Raw genomic sequence first — 20,216 nt, forward strand, 5'->3', positions numbered from 1 at the left:
CAATTGTCACTTCCGCATTGAATTTCTCTCTCTGCTGCAGTGTAGGCGTCAAATTTGACCATTTTATATCAGGTTTATTGAACTTTTGTCGACTCGCAAACATCTCTGGAGATCGAGAGATGCCAATGAGTTTGTATTATGTGCATACGGGCTGTGTTTTTTTGATAAATACATAAAAATAGGTGTGAAATATATGCATAAGTGTGAAATATATGTAACATTTGCAGCATTTTTGTCAAAGGTCATCTCACTGCGGTTATTATTTTAGTCATGCAGGCGATGGACAGGAGCTCAGGGGAGGGGGGCTTGACAAACTTAAGAGTCAGCTTTTCTTCTGCTTAAAAGTTACAACAACAAAGTACTTTGTGAAGGACAAACGCAGTAAACGGGTAAGACTATGGCACAGGCTTCACCTCCTGTTTTGACCCCACTCTCTCCTTCCTGTGTGCAGCTGTGTGACCACTTAAGACAGAAATGCTGAGTGTAGAGTGGAGCTTGCAGTGAACTTATTTTTCAATCAAAAGTCAATGGAAAACTAAACAAACCGTGCTATTTGGAGAAACCTGGCTCTGTGATTGGCAGTTTACCCACCCCTGTAATAATTAGCGTCACTTTATAGTTTCAGATGGAAGAAAAATGTTTATTCACACTGACAGAAAAGACAAATAACTCCCAGCTATTATAGAGATATTAACCATATCCACCTGGCTAATGGCAGATTGATATGTGCCGCCTTCTGACTTTTATGTTCAGTTCTACACATTATCAATCTGGAATGGCTCCCGTTGATACCCCTTTGGGAAGATGAGGGACTCTTGATGCAATTTTAGCAGCCAGTTGGCATGCTTTGATAATAAAACAATATCGTTTTTGGGCAAATTCATGTGTAGCATTATTATACTCACCTTTTTTTGGCTTGTTACCTTGCTTGTAATTCTTAATAAAAGGATTTTGGTCAGAAAACATGCACTTTCCGCTCTACATCAAAAGGTGTGTGGACTCAAACAGATCAGCCGGGAGACAAACAAAAATGAAAACTCAAAACGCGTGACAATCCAGCCTGCAGCACAAGGTTACATAAATCCTCTGAACAAATCTGACAGCTAAACGGCAAATACCGCCATAGAATTCTGACCTATCCTTCAGCTCAATTTTAACTTTAAGAGGGGTATTTTACTATTCACTGCTAACATATAACATATTTAGATCAACATGTTACCTTTTATTGTTCTGAAAAGGCTATATTTGCCCAAAACATATTCATTTGTTAACGTTTTTGACGCTCTGAGTCTCCCCTCCCTTTACTCCCCATGTTAAGTGACTCCTCCTTCACAGCTCTATCATAAAACAATTAGCGTGCTTCCTGCTAATGAAACTACTGCACAGTGCATCAGGTTTGTCAAGTTGCTGTGTACAGTTTTTTGTATATTTATGGAGAATTGTTGTGTGGGAGCATGGATGATGTAGGCTTGCATTGAGCGTTGGACAGAATCTTACAGCTAAGGGTAAAGAGGGTTCAAATAGGTCGCTAAAATGCTGAAACATGCATGGATGATATCTAAAACCTCTTCAGGTATGTTTTTGATGAGGGAACATTATAACATGGTATAAGAATTTGCATAATACTATTACAGCTATTGATCACACCTGATATCTGCATTAGTCTCTTTCAATTAACCCTGACTGTGTAGAGGGCGGTGGACACAGACCTGTAGGTTGCCCTTGAGGCTGTCCAGTTCTTTGGAGGTCTTGGAGAGCTGGTGCAGGAGGCTGGTTCTCTCACTGAACACCTCCTTCAGCTTCTTCTCCAGGTCTTCAGAGCTCTGTCTGTGGAACAAACATACAGTAGGAGATCCATCACATTTACAGTTCAGACACATATGGACATTATGGTCGCGAAAACATGTTCAAATCTTCTTTATTATGTGCTAGCCTTTTACTTTTACATTCCTCACAATAGGTCAAGGTCATGTTTATTCATGGAGAGCCCCAAAGTCCATTAGACACAATGCTAGGCGTGTAATGATAATATTTTTTGAAGTATGATATATTGTTGAATGACATACACAATTAAAGATTATACAGAAACTCATTTATACCCCTGACACCATAACCCTAAAGTATCTATAATGAGTCATAGAAGTTATTTATTCAACTGTCTAAAGCTCAAACTTAATCGTAGAACAGAAAAATACCAAAAACATGCCCCACTAATACTAAGTAAAAATACACATGATAAATATTGACCCCCAACCATTATTGTTCCATCTAAAACATATTGAACAAAGTCAATCTAGTAAATACCACGACGGGCCTACACAATGCTAAGGAAATGTCATAAACACCGTCGCTAAATCAAGTGATTATGTTTAATTCAGCACCATTGCCTTTGCAAACAAGCAACACTGTAAAGCTACATTAAGCATGTGTGGAAATGAAAGATGTTAGGAGCATTACCAAAAATATTTATTCAGAATACAACTTTTGAGTAACAGTTACTCTTTCATTTGGCTGTATTCAAAATACTTTCCTAGTTTAGGCTTCGAAGCTGCAAAGTATTAGTGAGAAATATAGAAAACGCTGTTCTTGTGGTGAGAGTGTGCAGTTTGTCCTTCTCTAATCAGTGATATATGCATAAAAATATACACAAAACTATTTTAATCCTATGTCGTGTCTTTTAAACTGTATAATGCAACTCAACATAATCTGACTGCACTGCGTATCGGTATATATTAAGAAATGTTAAGCTCTTCGAATACGCTGATGATATGGACATGGTTGGTCTGTTTTACTAACATGTTAACGGTAAGTATGTGTCTTATCAGGATGATTGAACAATTCTTGTACACAGCATTCCCTGATCATCCAAAACAAGACAAGACCTGAACAACCCTGGCCTCGTTAAGTCCTTCTCCATCTCTGATCAGGTCATTGAGGTTATGAGTAGCTTCAAATATTTGGGAACACACATTGATGACAAGCTAAACTTTACACAAAAAATGGGAATGCAAATGGGATCTATAAGAAATACAGCCAGAGTCTTGATATGATCTAAAGCTCAGGGGATTTGGCGTCAGATTCTGGAGAGGGTCTACGTGAGCCTGATTGAAAGTGTTCTTGTTTATAACATCTCTGTTTGCTTTGGTTATCTAACAGTAGCTAACAAGAAAAGCTAAACAGAATAGTAAATAATGCAGGGAAGATCATCGACAAAGCGCAGAAAGGGCACAGTTTAAGTTGATGCCATCAGGACATTGGCATAGAATGTTTTTAGCAACGACGACGGTGTAGGAAGATTAATTTGTGCCAAATACTGCCCACTTGTTAAATTATTGCACAGTTAGTGGACACATGGAAGTCTAATGTTGGCAATGTACAACCAGTCACAATCATGGATAAATCATAATGCCTTTATTTCTCAGCCAAAGCAGGAAATTGTATGTAAAATGTGTATGTTCCATTATGTAGAAAACTGATCCCTTTCTTATGCAGGTGCAATCAGAATGTAAGAAGGACATGGCAACAAATCAAAATGAAGTAGTCTGCAAAAATAGTTAAATTGTGTCAAAAATGTTAAATTAGCACTCATGAATTTAACATTGACTTCGACATTTTAACTTATTTATTGACTCTTAATCTGTGATAGAATGATGCGTTCATGTGATGATGAACCAAAGACAAATTTCTACTATGGTGGACAATAAAGTTTAAATTAATACTTTTTAATGCAATATTCTGTGACTAAATACATTATTCTTCCCATCACTGGAAACGTATTTAGTAATATCTGCTAAAGAAAGTGCATACACAGAGCTGTTACGCACTGGCCATGTCCACTGTGTGTGTGGAGGTGAATCACTGTCAACCAGGGAGCAGGTAACATTAGCCAAGTCCAGCCAAAGCACACAGTACAATATCTACACAAGAGGGTCGAGAGGTCACTAGACACGCGGGATCACAGTTAGCCAATTCCAACAATAAAATGATTTAATGCAAACACAAAATGACAACATATGACTGACGCCCCACTGTAACACCTGTTATTTCCATCGGTCGTCCCATTTTAGGCGTTAGAACTGAGGCCTGTTGCTATAAATGATGTTGCTTAACTGAAGCTAAAGCTAAGAGAAAGCACTACTTTATCAGAAGCTCTTTTAGACTTGAATCTGAACTTTATTTTAACACAATCTGATCAGAAAGACCTGGCTTTGTTGGAACTACAACAGGGTGAGATGATTTGTAGTGTTAAACAAGTCTTTCACACATAAAATGACATGAATATTTAAACTTTTTTGGCAGTGTTTGCTAATGCGCATTGTGTCTCCATGGCAACTGTTGAACATTCCACCATAGAGATAGATGTAGAATACCCAGTCTTTTTTATCATTATTTGTTTGTGAAAAAATTTTTTTTCAAGTATTGTTATATACATAGAATAGAAAAATGTGTAATAATAATCATAATAGTAATAATAATAAATACACATTAAAGACAAAATAATACAAAATAAAACTATAGAAATAATACAACATATTAATAATCATCATCATCATCTAAAAAGTAAAATAATGAAAATAATCCCACCCAGGTTTGAATTCCTTCCATACAGTAATTGCAAATGTCCTCCATCAAAAGACATCAGCAGAAGTTGTATATATACCCACAATGTGATATTACAGCAAAATATCAGTACACTTTTAAACAAAATTCAAACCATGATCCAGTAATCATGTTGTGTGCACACGTGGAAGTCTGTGTTAGCGCTGTAAATAGGCACAATCATGGACAAATCACAGTGCCCTTATTTTTCAGCCAAAGAGCAAGAAAAGTGGATGTAAAAATACAATGACTTCAAAGTTATCCATAAAGCAAGAGGAAGTACAGCTGCAATAGCCAAAGCACATGAAGAATGAAGAAAATAAATAAGAAGTCTACTCGTGTTGCAGGATATAGAAAATGGATCTCTTTCTTATGCAGGTGCAATCAGAATGTAAGAAGGACATGGCAACAAATCAAAATGAAGTAGCCTGCAAAAATATAGTTCAAAGCAGTGAGTAATGTGAAAATCAAACAAGTAAAAGTCCCTTATGGCCTATGTTAATATTTGGTTATCATATCTACTGTAGGTCTCCATGCAATATATAGGTTGTTATTACATCATCAAAAATCAAAACTGGGACTAAACCTGAACTAGACCAGGACTAAACCAGAACCAGACCAATTCTAGATGAGAACTAAACAGGGCTCAAACCAGGACATGCGTTTATGCGTCCATAGACTGCATAGCCGAACAGTCTATATTGCGTCCGGCCCTTTAAATGTTTATGCTTTCCCAGGTGCAGTTCTGCAATAACCAGAATCTATGGCTCACTTTCAGTCTGGGCCATGCTCCAAAAATGTCACAGGCCCAGCCCCTGATCACACACTCTAATTCATAAATCTCGAGCAGAAAAACTCCAGCAGTGACAAAAATCAACTCTAGCCTGCTGTCATATCACCCACCCAGGATTTACTGCCGGTACTAAGATGGCTGCTCAGTGGTTCGCTACCATCTTTGCCTCGAGTACTCCTTAAGTGTTAGTCTGAGTACCCCCTATATAGTAGGAGGCAATATAAAAATACTAAGTTTATATGAATCGAAATCGTGATCTGACTCAAAGAAAATTGTGATAATAACCTAATTATTATAGGCATTTTATGACTTCCTTTATTTGACCGTTAAGATGTGTTTTGTTCAGCCCCCACATTGCAACAAATAGACATTTAATTAATTGTATTGTTATATAATATTGCCAATTTTTATCTAAAAATGTGGGTTTTTTAATTGTTTTTGTTTTTTTATTATGTGTGGTATTGAATCAAGACCCCGAGATACTTGAACTCCTCCACTTAACCTCCTGAGACCTGGTGTCCTCATCTGTGGACAACACATTTTGGGTTGTTTAGGCCACAGTGCAAATTTTTAGAAGAACGGCAACAAGAACATGGTCAATTTTGAATATTTCTGAGAGTTTAGAATATTTATTTATTTTTATTTATTTAATTTTATTTATTTATTTATTGTATTATTATTTTTTTATTTTGTTTTTTTATTGTATTTTAATATATATTTTTATTTTATTTATTTTTATTTTAAATTTATTTTATTTATTTTTTATTTATTTAATTTATTCATTTATTGTATTATTTTTTATTTTATTTAGTTTTTTAAAATTGTATTTTAGTATATATTTTTTTATTTTATTGTATTTTTTTTATTTAAAGGTATATGTCTTCCTGCACCTGTCCGCAGCACAAATGAGACACATTGATCCTAGAGGCACAACTGTTTCTCATTTTGTTTTTTACAATATATGTGTTCAAGCACTTAATAGTTTTTGCAAATAAAGTCCTGCAAGATCTTGGGTCTCAGGAGGTTAAAGCATGGACTCCCCACCCTCCGGCAAGCCACCCTTTTCCAGTTGAGAACCATGGCCTCGGATTTAGAGGAGCTGATTCTCATCCCAGCCTCTCCACACTCGGCCTTGGGGTCCCATCGGAGGAGCTGGAGGAAGTGTCTGGGGTTGGGAAATTCTGGGAGTCCCTGCTTAGACTGCTGCCCCTGCGACCCGGCCCCCGACAAGCGGAAGAAAATAGATGCATGGTACTGAATCTGGTATCAGATATTGAGAATTTTCCTTGGATCCTGATGGAAATTCAAATACATGGCACGATGTGGACTTGTATGTAAAGTGACGAGGATGTGGTGAAGAGGAATTGTGATAATACATGTGGTTTTGACTCATACTATACATTATACTATAGAAAAACAACTATGTCCTTAAAAGTACAACAGCCCAAATTATATGTCTGTACTTCAACAAGTTCAGACACAAATTCAGTCTAAATTAGGACAGATTTATAAGCGTTTAATTGTCCCACATTATTCACCTTCTTATTAAATCTATAACGCTAAGCTCAGGTACGAGGTTCAGACATAAATTGCCACCGTGGTCTGAGATCTCTGGTAATGAACACTTATAAATGAACATTAACAACATTAAATGCCCTACAGTAAAACACAGTGTAAAATGACCCAGAGCTCCAACTCAGTGTGGGAGGCATAAACTGTAAGGGCCATAAACACGTACATATTCAACTCACAATTTAGCGACAGCAATATGACTTTTAATGAATGTCAAAAGAGCCTCCACAGCCCACACTGAAGCATTTAAATCACATTATTACATAAACAATCGCCATCTGGTCAAGTGGGGTGAAGTGATGTCTGCCCATTTCCATCTTGGGGATTGCAACACTTGAAATAGGTCGTAAAAGTGCCAAGAAAGGATTTTTTATAACATGGGTGCAGACTAGGGTTGTTAAAAGTATCAAAAATCAGACGAACCTTTCTTGAATTGCGTGAGCTGCATCAGAAATGTAAGACCATATCGACTCGTATACGATATCTGGACGACTGAAGGATTATGCAGGTATAAGATCACATGGTAATATAAAAGAAAGTACTATGATTACTGTTGAAAATCATATTCTATTGTCTAAATAGTGTTTTCTTTATTCTCGTGGTATTGAGTATCGAGTCTATTCCTTAGTATCAAAATGTCGTAACAAGAACTACACTGAACTACACTTAGCTTGAAACAGAGACAAAACTATGTAATGGAAGAAAACCAGTTGGAAATGTCTTGATACTTGTCAAAAGGTCTGCTAAGAAAATAAACTGAGGCTAGACAAAACTTTGAACATGCAGTCACATTTGAGAAAAACAAAAGTCCATTCTATTACTCTCACTTCTTTTAAAGACGTGGTATTAAACATCTACGGCGTATTAATTGCTAACACACATTTAGATCACCGCATTACTTTTTATCGTTTTAGAAGTGCTATATTTACCAAAACAGTCTATTAAATAATTTGAGTCCCCCCCTTCCTTTGCTCTTCGTGCTAAATCACTCTCCCTTCACAGTTCTATCACAACACAATCAATGTGCGCTCCGCTAACAAAACTACTGTGCATTGCATCAGGTTTGTGAAGCTGTAGTGTATGTTTTGTATTGTGCTTTCTGAAAAGTTGTGCTGGAGATTGGGTGATGTCGTGTTATGGGCTGAACCTATTACAAGTTTATACTGCTAACTGTAATGAGGGCTCGAATAGGGTCTGGGAGAGTTCGCTAGATTACTCAAACATGCATGGATGACATATAAAACCTCTTCAGGCATGTTTCTGATGAATTTTGCATAATGCCTCCTCTTTAAATAATGATGTGAAATGATGTTCATACCAGTTTCTCATGCAAATGCTGAGAATCTGCGGTGGCTGGGAACACTAACAAAAAAAAAAACAAACAAAAAAAAACATAGCATGCAACCAAGTGAATTCACTCAAAAAGAGGAAATAACTTAAGATTTCTTTCACGTTTTCAAAGGCATGGTTCAAAAAGCTTAGCGTGAGTTCTGCCATAATGTCAACGAATGCATGCTACAATCTGCTTTAAAGTTGCATCTTTACACACATACTTGTTTATTTCCATGCTCATTTGATATGTAGGCTACCTTTGATGACCACAGGACCCCACGTCGGGAACCACTGGTAAAAAAAAATCAACAAACTGCAGCCTCTGATCATAATTACAGTGCTACAAGTTGATTTGAATGAGTACAGCACACAGCTTTTCATTCTTCATAACAACCTAGTTCTGCTAACACACTGCTATGTTAGCATCTCCAGTACATCGGCCTGTGGGGATGCCTGTAATGGGGAGCTCTGCAGTACACACACACACACATATTTGTCGTCATGCTGATTACACTGGTCCATATTTCACTCCGCGTTCATTATAAAACGTGATAGATGACACGCTATTACCATGCCCACCTAAAAGTTCTGCGTTCTTGCTCTCTGCTCTTATCTATAAATGAATCTTCTTCAACATTTCACGGTGTAATTGCCTCTTATGAAAGTAGCTGAAACAGATATTCTCTGGTGGTAATTCAGCCTGTATCAATACTGAAGCCACTGTGCCTGATTTTTATCGTTTTAAAAGGTGTAAAACAAAATTCGCTCATTTTAAACAGTTCGTAGTCGTCCAAACTTATTCCTAACTTCTTAATTATTCACCACAATGAGTTTATAAGCGCGTTTCGCCACTTTTCTTGGCCAGAGCAGAGTTTGGGTGCAGAATACGGCCCAGCAGAGATCACTAGATTACTTAAACATGCATGGATGACATGTAAAACCTCTACAGGCACGCTTTTGATCAATTTTGCATGATACCGCCTCTTTAAATAATGATAAAAGTTTATATAAGTTTGCCGTCACAGTAATGCTAACAATAACTAACATGCTAAGTGTGCACTTCCTGGTTCTCGCACTTTATAAGAAATAGCAGACAGAAGAACACAGAAGTACTTTGATCTCAAGAGCTGCTTATACAATATATCTGCACTGGGGCAAGACAAATTTTGCTGAAATGCATGGAAATCAGATACAGGGTCTTTTAACAAGCGGAGATAAAAGAAAACACAATAGCATGCATGTTTTTTGAAGGGGAGTCAAAATTAGACTAGGTTGAGAGCGCAGATTCCCGTTAGCGTAATATAGAGCTTTACAACCAGTATAGTGGCGTATATAGCAGCCTGCTCTGACTGAAAAGCATGTCATTTCTCTGGACAGGGTTTTTATTTGTACAGACTGAGTGGATCCAGAGAGGATTTGTGATTTTCTGCTGGAGTTAAGCCCCTCACAGTCCTCTCTGTGGTTCGTCTTACTGGATAGAGTCCACAGAAGAAAACAGGCTCACAATGCATCACTCAAATTTACCGCTCAGATATAGTAGGTTTAAGGGGCTGCGCACAATTTAAGTTTCTTCATGTAATAAAGTGAAATTTGTTTTGCCCCAGTGCAGACATATAGCTCTTGGGGGTAACAGTGAGAGTGCTGTGTTGTCACGAAACTCGATTTTGATACCTATGAATGGACTTGATACTCAATACCGATTCTGATACCACAATGATAACTAAAAGCACTGTTTCTTTAGACAATAGAGTGTGATTTTCAGCATTAAAACATGGTAGTTTCTTTTATATTACCATGTGGTCATAGTTGTATTAAGCGTCATTAATGTATGTTTTAGTGATCTTTATACTTACACCGTTTTCAAGACGTCATTGCTCCAATCAACCCCCGTTTTCACCGCCACTTGTATACGCCAACTGCTTTGTACGCTGTTCTCCAAATTTATTTTCTTAATTGGTGATATGGCAGCATCGCGTTGCCATTTTGGTACAAATTAAAAAATGTTAAAAATGCTCGCTAGCGTGACTCTCTTATTAAGTCGTTTTTCAGTTCCGATACCGATTTTGCTGCTGTGGCTTTCAGTATCTCCCGAGAGACTGAAATTTGCATTTATTTCCTTAAAACAAGATTCATGTAAGACAAAACTGATCCAAATGTGTTATGTGATTGTTATTTATCTCACAAGAGGCTACAGAGGAACTTTGCCTAAATTAATTTCAAACATTATGAGACTTTGTGAGCCAAATATGACCAGTAAAAAGTCTGTGTACATCAATTCCTTTGCCTCGCCACACGAGTATTTGGAAGCTGATATTTGATCCAGCTATTTTTTTCAGCATCGCCGCCAATATCCAAAATTGGTACCAGATCGGTGCATCTCTTAGATCAATATTGCAGTAAAAAATGTGCAAATTATACCATAATGATCTACAGGCGTCGTACATTGTAACCGTGTAGCAGACACAAGCACGATTTCACCTCAGTTTCAACCCACAATAACACTTATCTCTGTATGTTTTTCATCAGCATCTCATTTAATCCATTTCACATTCATAATTACGCTCATTAGCATATTAAGAGTGTAATCCATGTCTAATCTGATTCTCTACTTGAACTATGGCACTTTACAGAGTATGAGAAATTTCAGTCCGCTTCAGAACACAGAGAGAAGGAGACAGAATGAACCAGGGTTAATGGAGGGTCTGGTCTGCAGCTGATAACAACCACCTCGTCTGTGTCTTCAGAAAAAGTCATTATTGATTTTTGACTGGATATCTAATTATCAGAAATTAGAATATATGGGGTAGCATGGTTTGTCTTTGTGAGGCAATCTGTCTGAAATCTAATTCTGACGGTTAAAGGGCAGGGGTGAGTAGAGTAGGCCAAAATTGTACTCAAGTAAGAGTAGCGTTGCTTTAAAATAATATTACTCAAGTAGAAGGAAAAGACAATTTAATCCAGTTTGAGATGTTGTTGGATGAGAACCACGGAACACATCTGGATTACGTTGTTGTACCTCAAGGGTTAGTTTTAGGGCCACTGTTGTTTAGAATGGATACAAATTAAAGTGGGATGAAACACCTAATCTCCGCCCACAACCACGCTTTAAATAGAGCTGTTAAACTGGACAGTGGCTGTAGACTAAAAAAGAAATGAGAAGAAAAGAGTGTGTGGGGAGGAGAGGCAGGATCTGGACATACAAGTAACAGCGTCATTGGTTTAATAGGTATCCACAGTTTAAAGAAAGCAGCAAATTTAGCTAGTTTTTAAACACATTAGTGAAAAAAGTGGATTTAACAGTTGACAGTGGCTCAGCTGGTAGAGCGTTTGTCCACTGAAGGCTGGCGGTTCAACTCCCACTCTTGACATAAGTATCATTGGTTGAGCGGGTCCAGGTCCAGTAACCCAGGTTGGTGATCTAGCTCCCACAGATGAATGCTGGCATTGTGTCCTTGGGCAAAACACCTAACCCACTTTGCACCCAGTGTATCTTAGTGGGTGAGTGGTTCCTTGTTGTAAAGTGCTTTGAGTGCCTTGAAGGTGGAAAAGCGATATATAAAAATGTGCCCATTTACTCAGACCAAAGTGCTGCTTACATTCTGTTAAAAAGAACCTTTATTTGGAAATAATATTGGATCAAAATGCACCTCTTTGAAGTAAAAGTGGATTTCGATTTTAGTTACACCAGATTTTGGTCTTTCATTTTGTGCATCAAAACTGTCAATATTTTTGTCATTTTTACTAAAAAAAAAAAAAAAGTGTCCTTCTACTTTGTTGTTAGCATAAGTATTCATTTTTCTTATTTCTTTCAACCATTTTTATTGCCTGCACATCATTTTTCACTATCTGCTCTTAGTTGTGTAATAAACGCTGGTAAAATACGGCAATCTCCCCACTATGAGATGAATAAAGGTCTTATCTTATCTTATCTTTGCTGAAAGTCAGTTTTGCATAATGAAAGACCCCAAACATAAAGTTAAGGACACTTTGAATCGCTTTAAAGACAACAGAAAGTCACCCTGGTTTTCAAAGAAAGACACAGGGGACAGAGCAATGAGGGGACAGAATAACACCCACACACTGGACAGGGACAAATACGTGCTGGAGAGCTGCATGGTTTGGGTCATACCATTTGCTGTGGTTTATTTCTAGTTCAAATAAATCTGCAAAGACTTTTGAAACGGGATTCTAGCTTTTTCTGGGAGGCTTACATTTAGAAAACTTATCCCTTAGATTAGTGATGCACATGTCACTATTTGTTTCACAAGCAACTACGAAACCACACAATACTGTTTAACACAAAATATCAATTTGTAACATGGTCGTATTTTTCTTCAGGTGACTATATATTCACATTATCTGATCTTATTTATTGTTTGAGAAACTATAACTCTATTATTCATATGTTATCGAAACAAAACAAACCATTAGCACCTTTTATATCTGTTATTTAGACATGTAAGGGTAATCCAGAACACAAACTTCTTCAGTACTGTCTGGTCACTGTTGAATCTCCCAGAGTTCCGATGGGCGTGATTGACAGATGGATTAGCCAATCAGGTACACCCATCAGTCTGGGTAATCGTAATGGTAATTTTTATACACTTTTCCACCTTCGGGGCACTCACCCATTCATACAGACATTCATACACCAGTACACGCAGACATTGGGGACGAGGTGGGTTAAGTGTCTTGCCCAAGGACAAAACAACAGCATTCGTCTGTGGGAGCTGGAATCGCACCGCCAAACTCTGGATCAGTGGATCTGACCACTCAACCAAAGATGTTTATGTTGAGAGTGGGATTCGAACCACCAACCTTCAGATCAATGGACAAACGCTCCACCAACAGAGTCAATGTCGTTCGCCAAAAACATATGAGAAAAATACAGGGAAAAAAAATCCCAGGGGACTAAAAAATATGGCAGATTTCAGCAGAATTATTAAACACTAATGAGACCAATGAGCTCCTTCATTTCACATGCATCACTGAAATAAGCTAATCTGATTGGACGATCATGTTTGTTTCCGGATCAAGAAATACAAGCATGCCAGGCAACTAAGTAAGTAAGTTTACACAGGGGAAATTCAACTTTTAGAAGCCCCTAGTGGGTGGTGTGGCCCTGTACATTTGCATACACTGTCACTGTCAAGAGGCGGTTTCAGATGGAGGCTTATTATGCAAAAATATGTCATTCAGAAACAAGCGTAGATGCTGAGAGAAGGCTAAAATATGAAAAAAACCTATACAAGAAATCAATGCATTTCAAAATATGTGTGAGGTCTAAGTACAGGGTCAGCAGATTTTATACATAATAACACAGAATTATGTAGATGAAATTTTGTAACTTAAAGGTACAGTGTGCAACTTTCTGGATCCGGCACATCGTCTTGATGAGTCCAGGGGAATAAAAAGTTTAAAGATAGATAGATACGTTTTAAGCCTTAACTGTGGAAGATTGTAGTCAAAGGAACAACATTTATATGGAAACAAGCAGGCCAAATAAGAGCCAGGTTTGTGGAGTTGCAAGCCCACTCAGACAAAGGACCATAGACTGTATAAAAAAGTGGACTAAGTGAGTGTGACGTCACCCGTAGTGTTCAGCTCCAGTCAAATGAAGCTCATCGAGGTGAGAAGTTATAGCAGCAAATTTGGGGCCGAGGTACATATCTGGGATTCTGAAAGAGCGAGTATCATAGCAGACTGTTGCAGGTGACGGTGCTTCCCGGCCCCGCCACTGGTCTAGCAGGGAGTGAAAGCTTAGCAACGCTGTCAATCAAACCTTTTGCTAACACTAGTGGGAGCGACGTCGGGGAAAGACGGCACACAACTTGTCTGTTATTAATGTTCATATCTTGATTTATGGATACAATAGCGAAATAACAATACCAGTATCGTGTAGAGCAGGTTAAAACGAACATTTTAAGACCAAATTGATGAGGCTCACGGCAGCATTTACAGAGAAAAGGTGACAGTTTTTCAATGTAAACTGAATTGAAGCCAGAGTCAATAAAGCTGAAAGCGCATCCATGATCACTTTCTAAATGTAGCGGCTTGCAAGTTAGCTATGTCCATTTATATGTACAGTCTATGGTAAGGACGCATGCTTTTCGGTGCAATAAACACCACCAAATGGAAAAGGTTACATAGCATAGCTTTAAATAACTTCAACTTGATTGCGATAGCTCTTCCAACGCTATTATCCCTTCAATAAGAAAATCACTCCTCATTCATTTGCTTGTTTACATATCTCTTGGTTTAAATCAAAATTGTCTGAAATTTGTTGTGGAATACGTAAACAAATCTTCATAACTGTGCTCCTGCCGTGCTGTTGACGGTCTCGGGAGATAACGAGACGCTAAAATTAGAGCTCCCAGACAAACAGGTGCAGAAAATAAAGAAATGCAGACGATTATTGTGTGTCATAATGAGCGAGCTGATAGAACGCGGGATGATGGTGTTTGTGCTCGGAGAGTGGCCGTGCGTGGTCAGACGTCCTGAAGGTTGCCATTACTGTTGCAATCAGAGGCAGAGAGAAAGAGGGAGGAGAGAGGGGAAGAGAGAGAGTGAGAGAGAAGGAGGAATAGATGGAGTTGAAAGGAAAAAGTCAGGCGTGAAAGAACAGGGAGAGATGGAAGTAGAGTATATATGTAGAGGAAACGAAGGCGCAGAGACGGGGGGAGGGAGAAGACAAAGAGGGAAAGAAATGGTGAAAGACAAGAAAGAAAGAGGGAGTATAGATCCAGACTAATAATTTCAGAGACAAGAGTTTTCAAGTTTAAAAGAGGCTATGTGAGCACAGGACGTCAACCAAACATAGCTCATGTTTTCTTAATAAATAAAAATGAGATTGGACTAGTATTTTCCATTTAAGTGAGTGTTGTGCCTCATAGTTTATCTAAATATTAAACACAAAAACTAGTGTCATTTGTTTATAGCCGTCTAACAACTTTCCCTAACTGCTGCTTTAGCTAAGTGCCATTTTGACCGTCTCATCTTTGAGAAGGTCAGAGGCGTCACCGCGGAGAGCTTAATCCAGGACCCGTTCCTGACCTGTGGAGTGTAATGATGTAATCTTCTGTAACATCCAAATCTTTATCAGACTCGCTTTAACCTTGAGTCGTGTACAATTCTGACCGGAAGCTCCTCTCCTCTGCTCTAGTGGTCACAAGCCCAGACGCTCATTACGAGACATAAGCACGAGTAAAGCTGGAGGCTGCACTAACATCTAAAATGGAGCCCTGAGTTACCATGATAATACTATTTTTTTCTTCACGTTTTTACTGTTCATGTATCGACATTTTGGTTCTCAAGAATGCGTTGGGGCGTGCGAGGTTAAAAGCAGCTGGAAATAAACCGACTCAGCGGTGAACCGTGCCCATAAGCCCCAAGCCTTCAGACACCATTCTTACAGATACAAGTGTCTGTGAAGGTGCCAAAGTATCTCTGCACAGGCTCTCAGCCCCGGCTCACACCTGCTGGAGGCACCCACATGTGCCAACCGGTTTTTAACAGGAGCCGCAACCAGTGATATTCAACGTGACATTACCCACATGTTACTACCCTATACTGACAAATACTTAAAGGGCATGTATTACGCTATATTCTGAACTACAAAAGTCACTGACACTTTTAAATCTTCAACAGCTCCTATAATTCTTAAGTTATACTCACCAAATTTTAGCAGTGGGTAAATTGAACCTTTCGAGATTTTTGCCAATATATACGGTTATAATTGTTCACTTACACTTGAACTTATCACTACTTAAACTAGGGGAAGTAATAATGGCCTATTTTTTTAAGTAATATTTTTTAAGTGTCCACCATTTTGGGTTTGGCACTGAATAGCCTTTTTCAACACACTTTACATAACATTTGAAAGTATTTCCGTGCTTATGGCTCTTATTTGATCCTCGATTTTACATTTTAAGTCGTTTATTGTCTGAGGTTTATTCACAAACATCTTTTCTTTAATATCACCCAACAGGAAGAACTCAGGACCAGTTAAGTCTGTGGAGATCACATACTGCCCCCTTGACTTTGAAAACGACTTATTATTCCTTTAATGGCATTTACACTTGGGGCATCTCTGGTATTAAAATGTCAACGGTAACTGAATTTGACCCATGTGACTCAAAGTACCACTGTACAATGAGGGTTCGTTCCTCGGTGCTGTATTTGCTCATGTTAATGTCGGAAGAGTCGTTCTAAACGCTCTGAAAAAATAAAATAAAAATATTTAGAAACAAAGGAGTTATGAATTTTTTTCAACTGTCAGTGACTTTTGGGCCACCTGTATAATAATGTTGTTTCCTCATCATTTGCATATACTGTCAATGTCACACAAACCCTGCATATTTTTCTCTCAAACAAAAAACAAAACGTAAATACTGGTAAAAAAAATACCAGTGCTCTACATTGTTTTTAAATTACATACACTTTCACTAGAATCATTTGGATGATTTCAGCCAGGGAATTGCCCATTTTTACCGGACAAAAGGTAAAAGGTACTCGTTAACTTGAACACTACCACTTGATGACATCACGAGATGGAACAGAGCATTTTGAGCTTTGGAGATATAGACAGACCGATGATAAATGATTACTCAAACATGTGTGAATGAAATAAAACACAACTCTAGGTATGTTTTCAGGAGGTAATAACATTCTATCATGTCTTAAAACTCACAAGGGTCAGTTTTGTGTAATATATGACCTTTAACTCACCTTTTCCAGTATGAATGTGATGTGTGTGAGAGCAGGCGATGGTCGGAGTAATGCAGATTGTCAGCCTTGCTTCCGTCAGTGTGTCTCAGGACAGCTGTGGCTACAATAGTTACTTGCTTTCATTAAAATATTGAAATGTTTAGGCCTTCAATGGAGACATGACCTGGCTCTGTATGTAGCACCATTTTAACCCAGCAGTTGCTCCAGCCACACACAAGATCCCTAACAATGATTCCACTACATTAATATTAAAACAAAATCAAAAGAACAATGAATACAGAAATATGCCCCGGTGCCACAGTCAGAATCTATGCACACTTTGTCATTCATGCATGTGATATTTATGGAGCAGAGCCCTTTGAGTTCTGACCCACATCTCTCTCTGTCTACCTCACCAGTCGCTCCAGGATTTATGTTCCATCCACGAGACCGCGGCGCCATTCATCAGTGTCCAGAGAGGAAGGCCGCGAGCGAGACACACGCAGTATGGAGAACTATGGCTACAGTTTTCAGGTTCACATCGATAGAGCCGACACAAATGAAAATAAGTGTGAATTCAAAGAAGGCTCTGGCTCCTACTTCCTATGTATTTCGCATCAGTTCTCCTTTTTTTTGTTGATGCACGCTCTCTCAATATCAGCTTTCTACCATGCTATAACATCGTTCCCCCATCAAAACATGGCTGAAGAGGTTTTAGATGCTATCCATGCATGTTTGAGGAATCTTCTGATCTTTCCTGGGCACTATTCCAACCCTCCTTATGGTTAGCGGTGCAGTCTAAGTAACCCATGCTCCCATTGACCATTTTTCATAAATACACAAAGTCATGATACAAAACAATACAGCTTCACAAACCTGATGATGTGCAGTAGCTTCATTAGTGGGATTGCACCATGATTGTGCTGCGATAGTGCTCTAAAGGGGTTTAAAGTTGGTTTAAAGCAAGTCAAAAAAGCTAAATCGTATATATTTGGTGCAGTTCTATAAGGCCCCCCTAACCGCATTACCTCAGTGCTGGTGTTGTTGTGTGCGTATATGTAGTCTGGCCCTCTCTCCGTTTCCCTGCCCATGCGTTTGGCTGTTACCCTGTTCTGCTCTGTATTCAACTGGTCAGTGTGGTCACACATGTGCAGCAGAATGGTGAAAGAACACTATAGGCTACCCCTCTCACATTGTACAAAACTATAACTATGGCAGAGGGCAGAGGCCAGTATTCCCCAGTACTCAAGCACAAGTTTCTTATTCATCTAAAACATGAATATGCTTGTTAAATCAATCATTCTGAGTTGCATGAAGATCTGAATTAAAGGGGCAGTAACCTTTTTCCATATAAAAAAGTAGCATTTGTCTTGAGCCAGCCAAAATGAGGCCACTGTGGGCTGTCTGCATCTAATTATAAAGATTTTGTTTGTTTCGGTCGGTTCCATAGTGGTCCATGGGCGTATACTATCTGTTCATGTATCGACATGATACTGTCTGTGTGTCTTATACTCGTTCTGATACAGCCCCAGGTCTTTGTAAAGCTACTCAGTAAAGGTTCATTTCTGTCCTGTGAATGTGACTTTTTTTGTACTGATATTTGCTCGAGTGTCTAGTTTCAGTACTAGTTTTAGAATCGATTAGTATCTATTTTTTGATCATTTTGAGAACCCTTCTGTCCACTCTTTCTGTCTTCCACATCTCCTCTGTCTCTCTTTTTGTCTTCCACCTTTCCAAACCAGGAAGTGTGCTGTTGTTGCTGTTCAAAGTTGTGAAACGTGAGTATTAACTCATCACGGTGAATAATTACGATGCTCAGAATGAATAAGGTAAGCGCGGAATAACTCTGGATCACTGCAAACCTTTTTAAAATGAACTTCTTTTTTTCACCTTTTTAAGATGACAGAAATCAGATAAAGCGCAACTAGGCACAGCTAAAACCTGTTATCTCCTTTGCTTCACTGTGCAATTAGTTTTAGTTTTTTTCATTGACTGACAGACGCTGCATTTATCTGATTGGCTAATCCGTCTGTCAATCATCTGAACTCCTGGGAGATAAGACAAGGGCCCATCCTACACGTCATTGTATAGAATGAAAAACATGTAATCTTGGCTGGTGAGGCTACTACACTCCGGTAACAAGGAGAGATTGTCAACCACTCTGCCACTGCCGCGAGTCGATGCTGTGTTCCTGTCAAGTCCACAGTGCAGACACACACATGCTCGTCTCCTCTGCGCCTCTGACCACATGCGTCTGTCTTATTTCTTCGACTGTCTATTCTTCTCACACTCCACTCCTGTATTTCCACTCTATACCCTTCCCTCTATGTTATGTTCTTTTTTTCCACTCTCCTCTCTTTCCCTACTCTTACCTTCCCTCTATCTGTACTCTCCCCTTCTCCCTTTCTTCTTCCCGCACTCTTTCCCTCTCCCCTTCTCCCTTTCTTCTTCCCCCACTCTTTCCCTCTCCCCTTCTCCCTTTCTTCTTCCCTCACTCTTTCCCTCTACCCTTCTCCCTTTCTCCTTCCCTCACTCTTTCCCTCTCCCCTTCTCCCTTTCTCCTTCCCTCACTTTTTCCCTCTCCCCTTCTCCCTTTCTTCTTCCCCCACTCTTTACATCTCCCCTTCTATCTTTCTTCTTCCCTCACTCTTTCCCTCTACCCTTCTCCCTTTCTCCTTCCCTCACTCTTTCCCTCTCCCCTTCTCCCTTTCTTCTTCCCTCACTTTTTCTCTCCCCTTCTCCCTTTTTTCTTCCCTCACTTTTTCTCTCCCCTTCTCCCTTTCTTCTTCTCCCACAATTTCCCTCTCCCCTTCTATCTTTCTCCTTCCTTCACTCTTTCCCTCTCCCCTTCTCCCTTTTGCCTTCCCTCACTCTTTCCCTCTCCTCTTTCCCCTTCTCCTTCCCTCACTCTTTCCCTCTCCCCTTATCCCTTTCTCCTTCCTTCACTCTTTCCCTCTCCCCTTCTCCCTTTCGCCTTCCCTCACTCTTTCCCTCTCCTCTTTCTCCTTCTCCTTCCCTCACTCTTTCCCTCTCCCCCTCTTTACCCCCCCGCCCCTTCTCTTTCATTCCCTCCCTCATCCTCACCAACAACTCTCCTCTTTCCCTCCGCTCTCCTTCCCGCTCCCTCCCTTTCTACCCTGTCTCTCTCTACTCTCTCCTCCTTTCTCCCTCCCCCACTCATCTGCTTCCCTCACTCATTCCTTCTCCACCCCTC

The 20,216-nt window shown here is 39.2% G+C and overlaps 1 protein-coding gene across 2 annotated transcripts in view; it reads right to left on the bottom strand.

Moving 5' to 3' along the window:
* Positions 1–20,216, bottom strand: part of luzp2 (leucine zipper protein 2) — a 152,120-nt gene that overhangs the window by 57,215 nt on the left and 74,689 nt on the right. For both annotated transcript variants that reach the window (XM_033991777.2, XM_055229027.1), the window contains exon 2: positions 1,710–1,827. In XM_033991777.2, coding sequence (XP_033847668.1) covers positions 1,710–1,827 — 118 coding nt within the window. The remainder of the gene's footprint in view (positions 1–1,709; positions 1,828–20,216) is intronic.

Source organism: Periophthalmus magnuspinnatus, chromosome 3 (genome assembly GCF_009829125.3).
Source record: "Periophthalmus magnuspinnatus isolate fPerMag1 chromosome 3, fPerMag1.2.pri, whole genome shotgun sequence".
Lineage (NCBI taxonomy): Eukaryota > Metazoa > Chordata > Actinopteri > Gobiiformes > Gobiidae > Periophthalmus > Periophthalmus magnuspinnatus.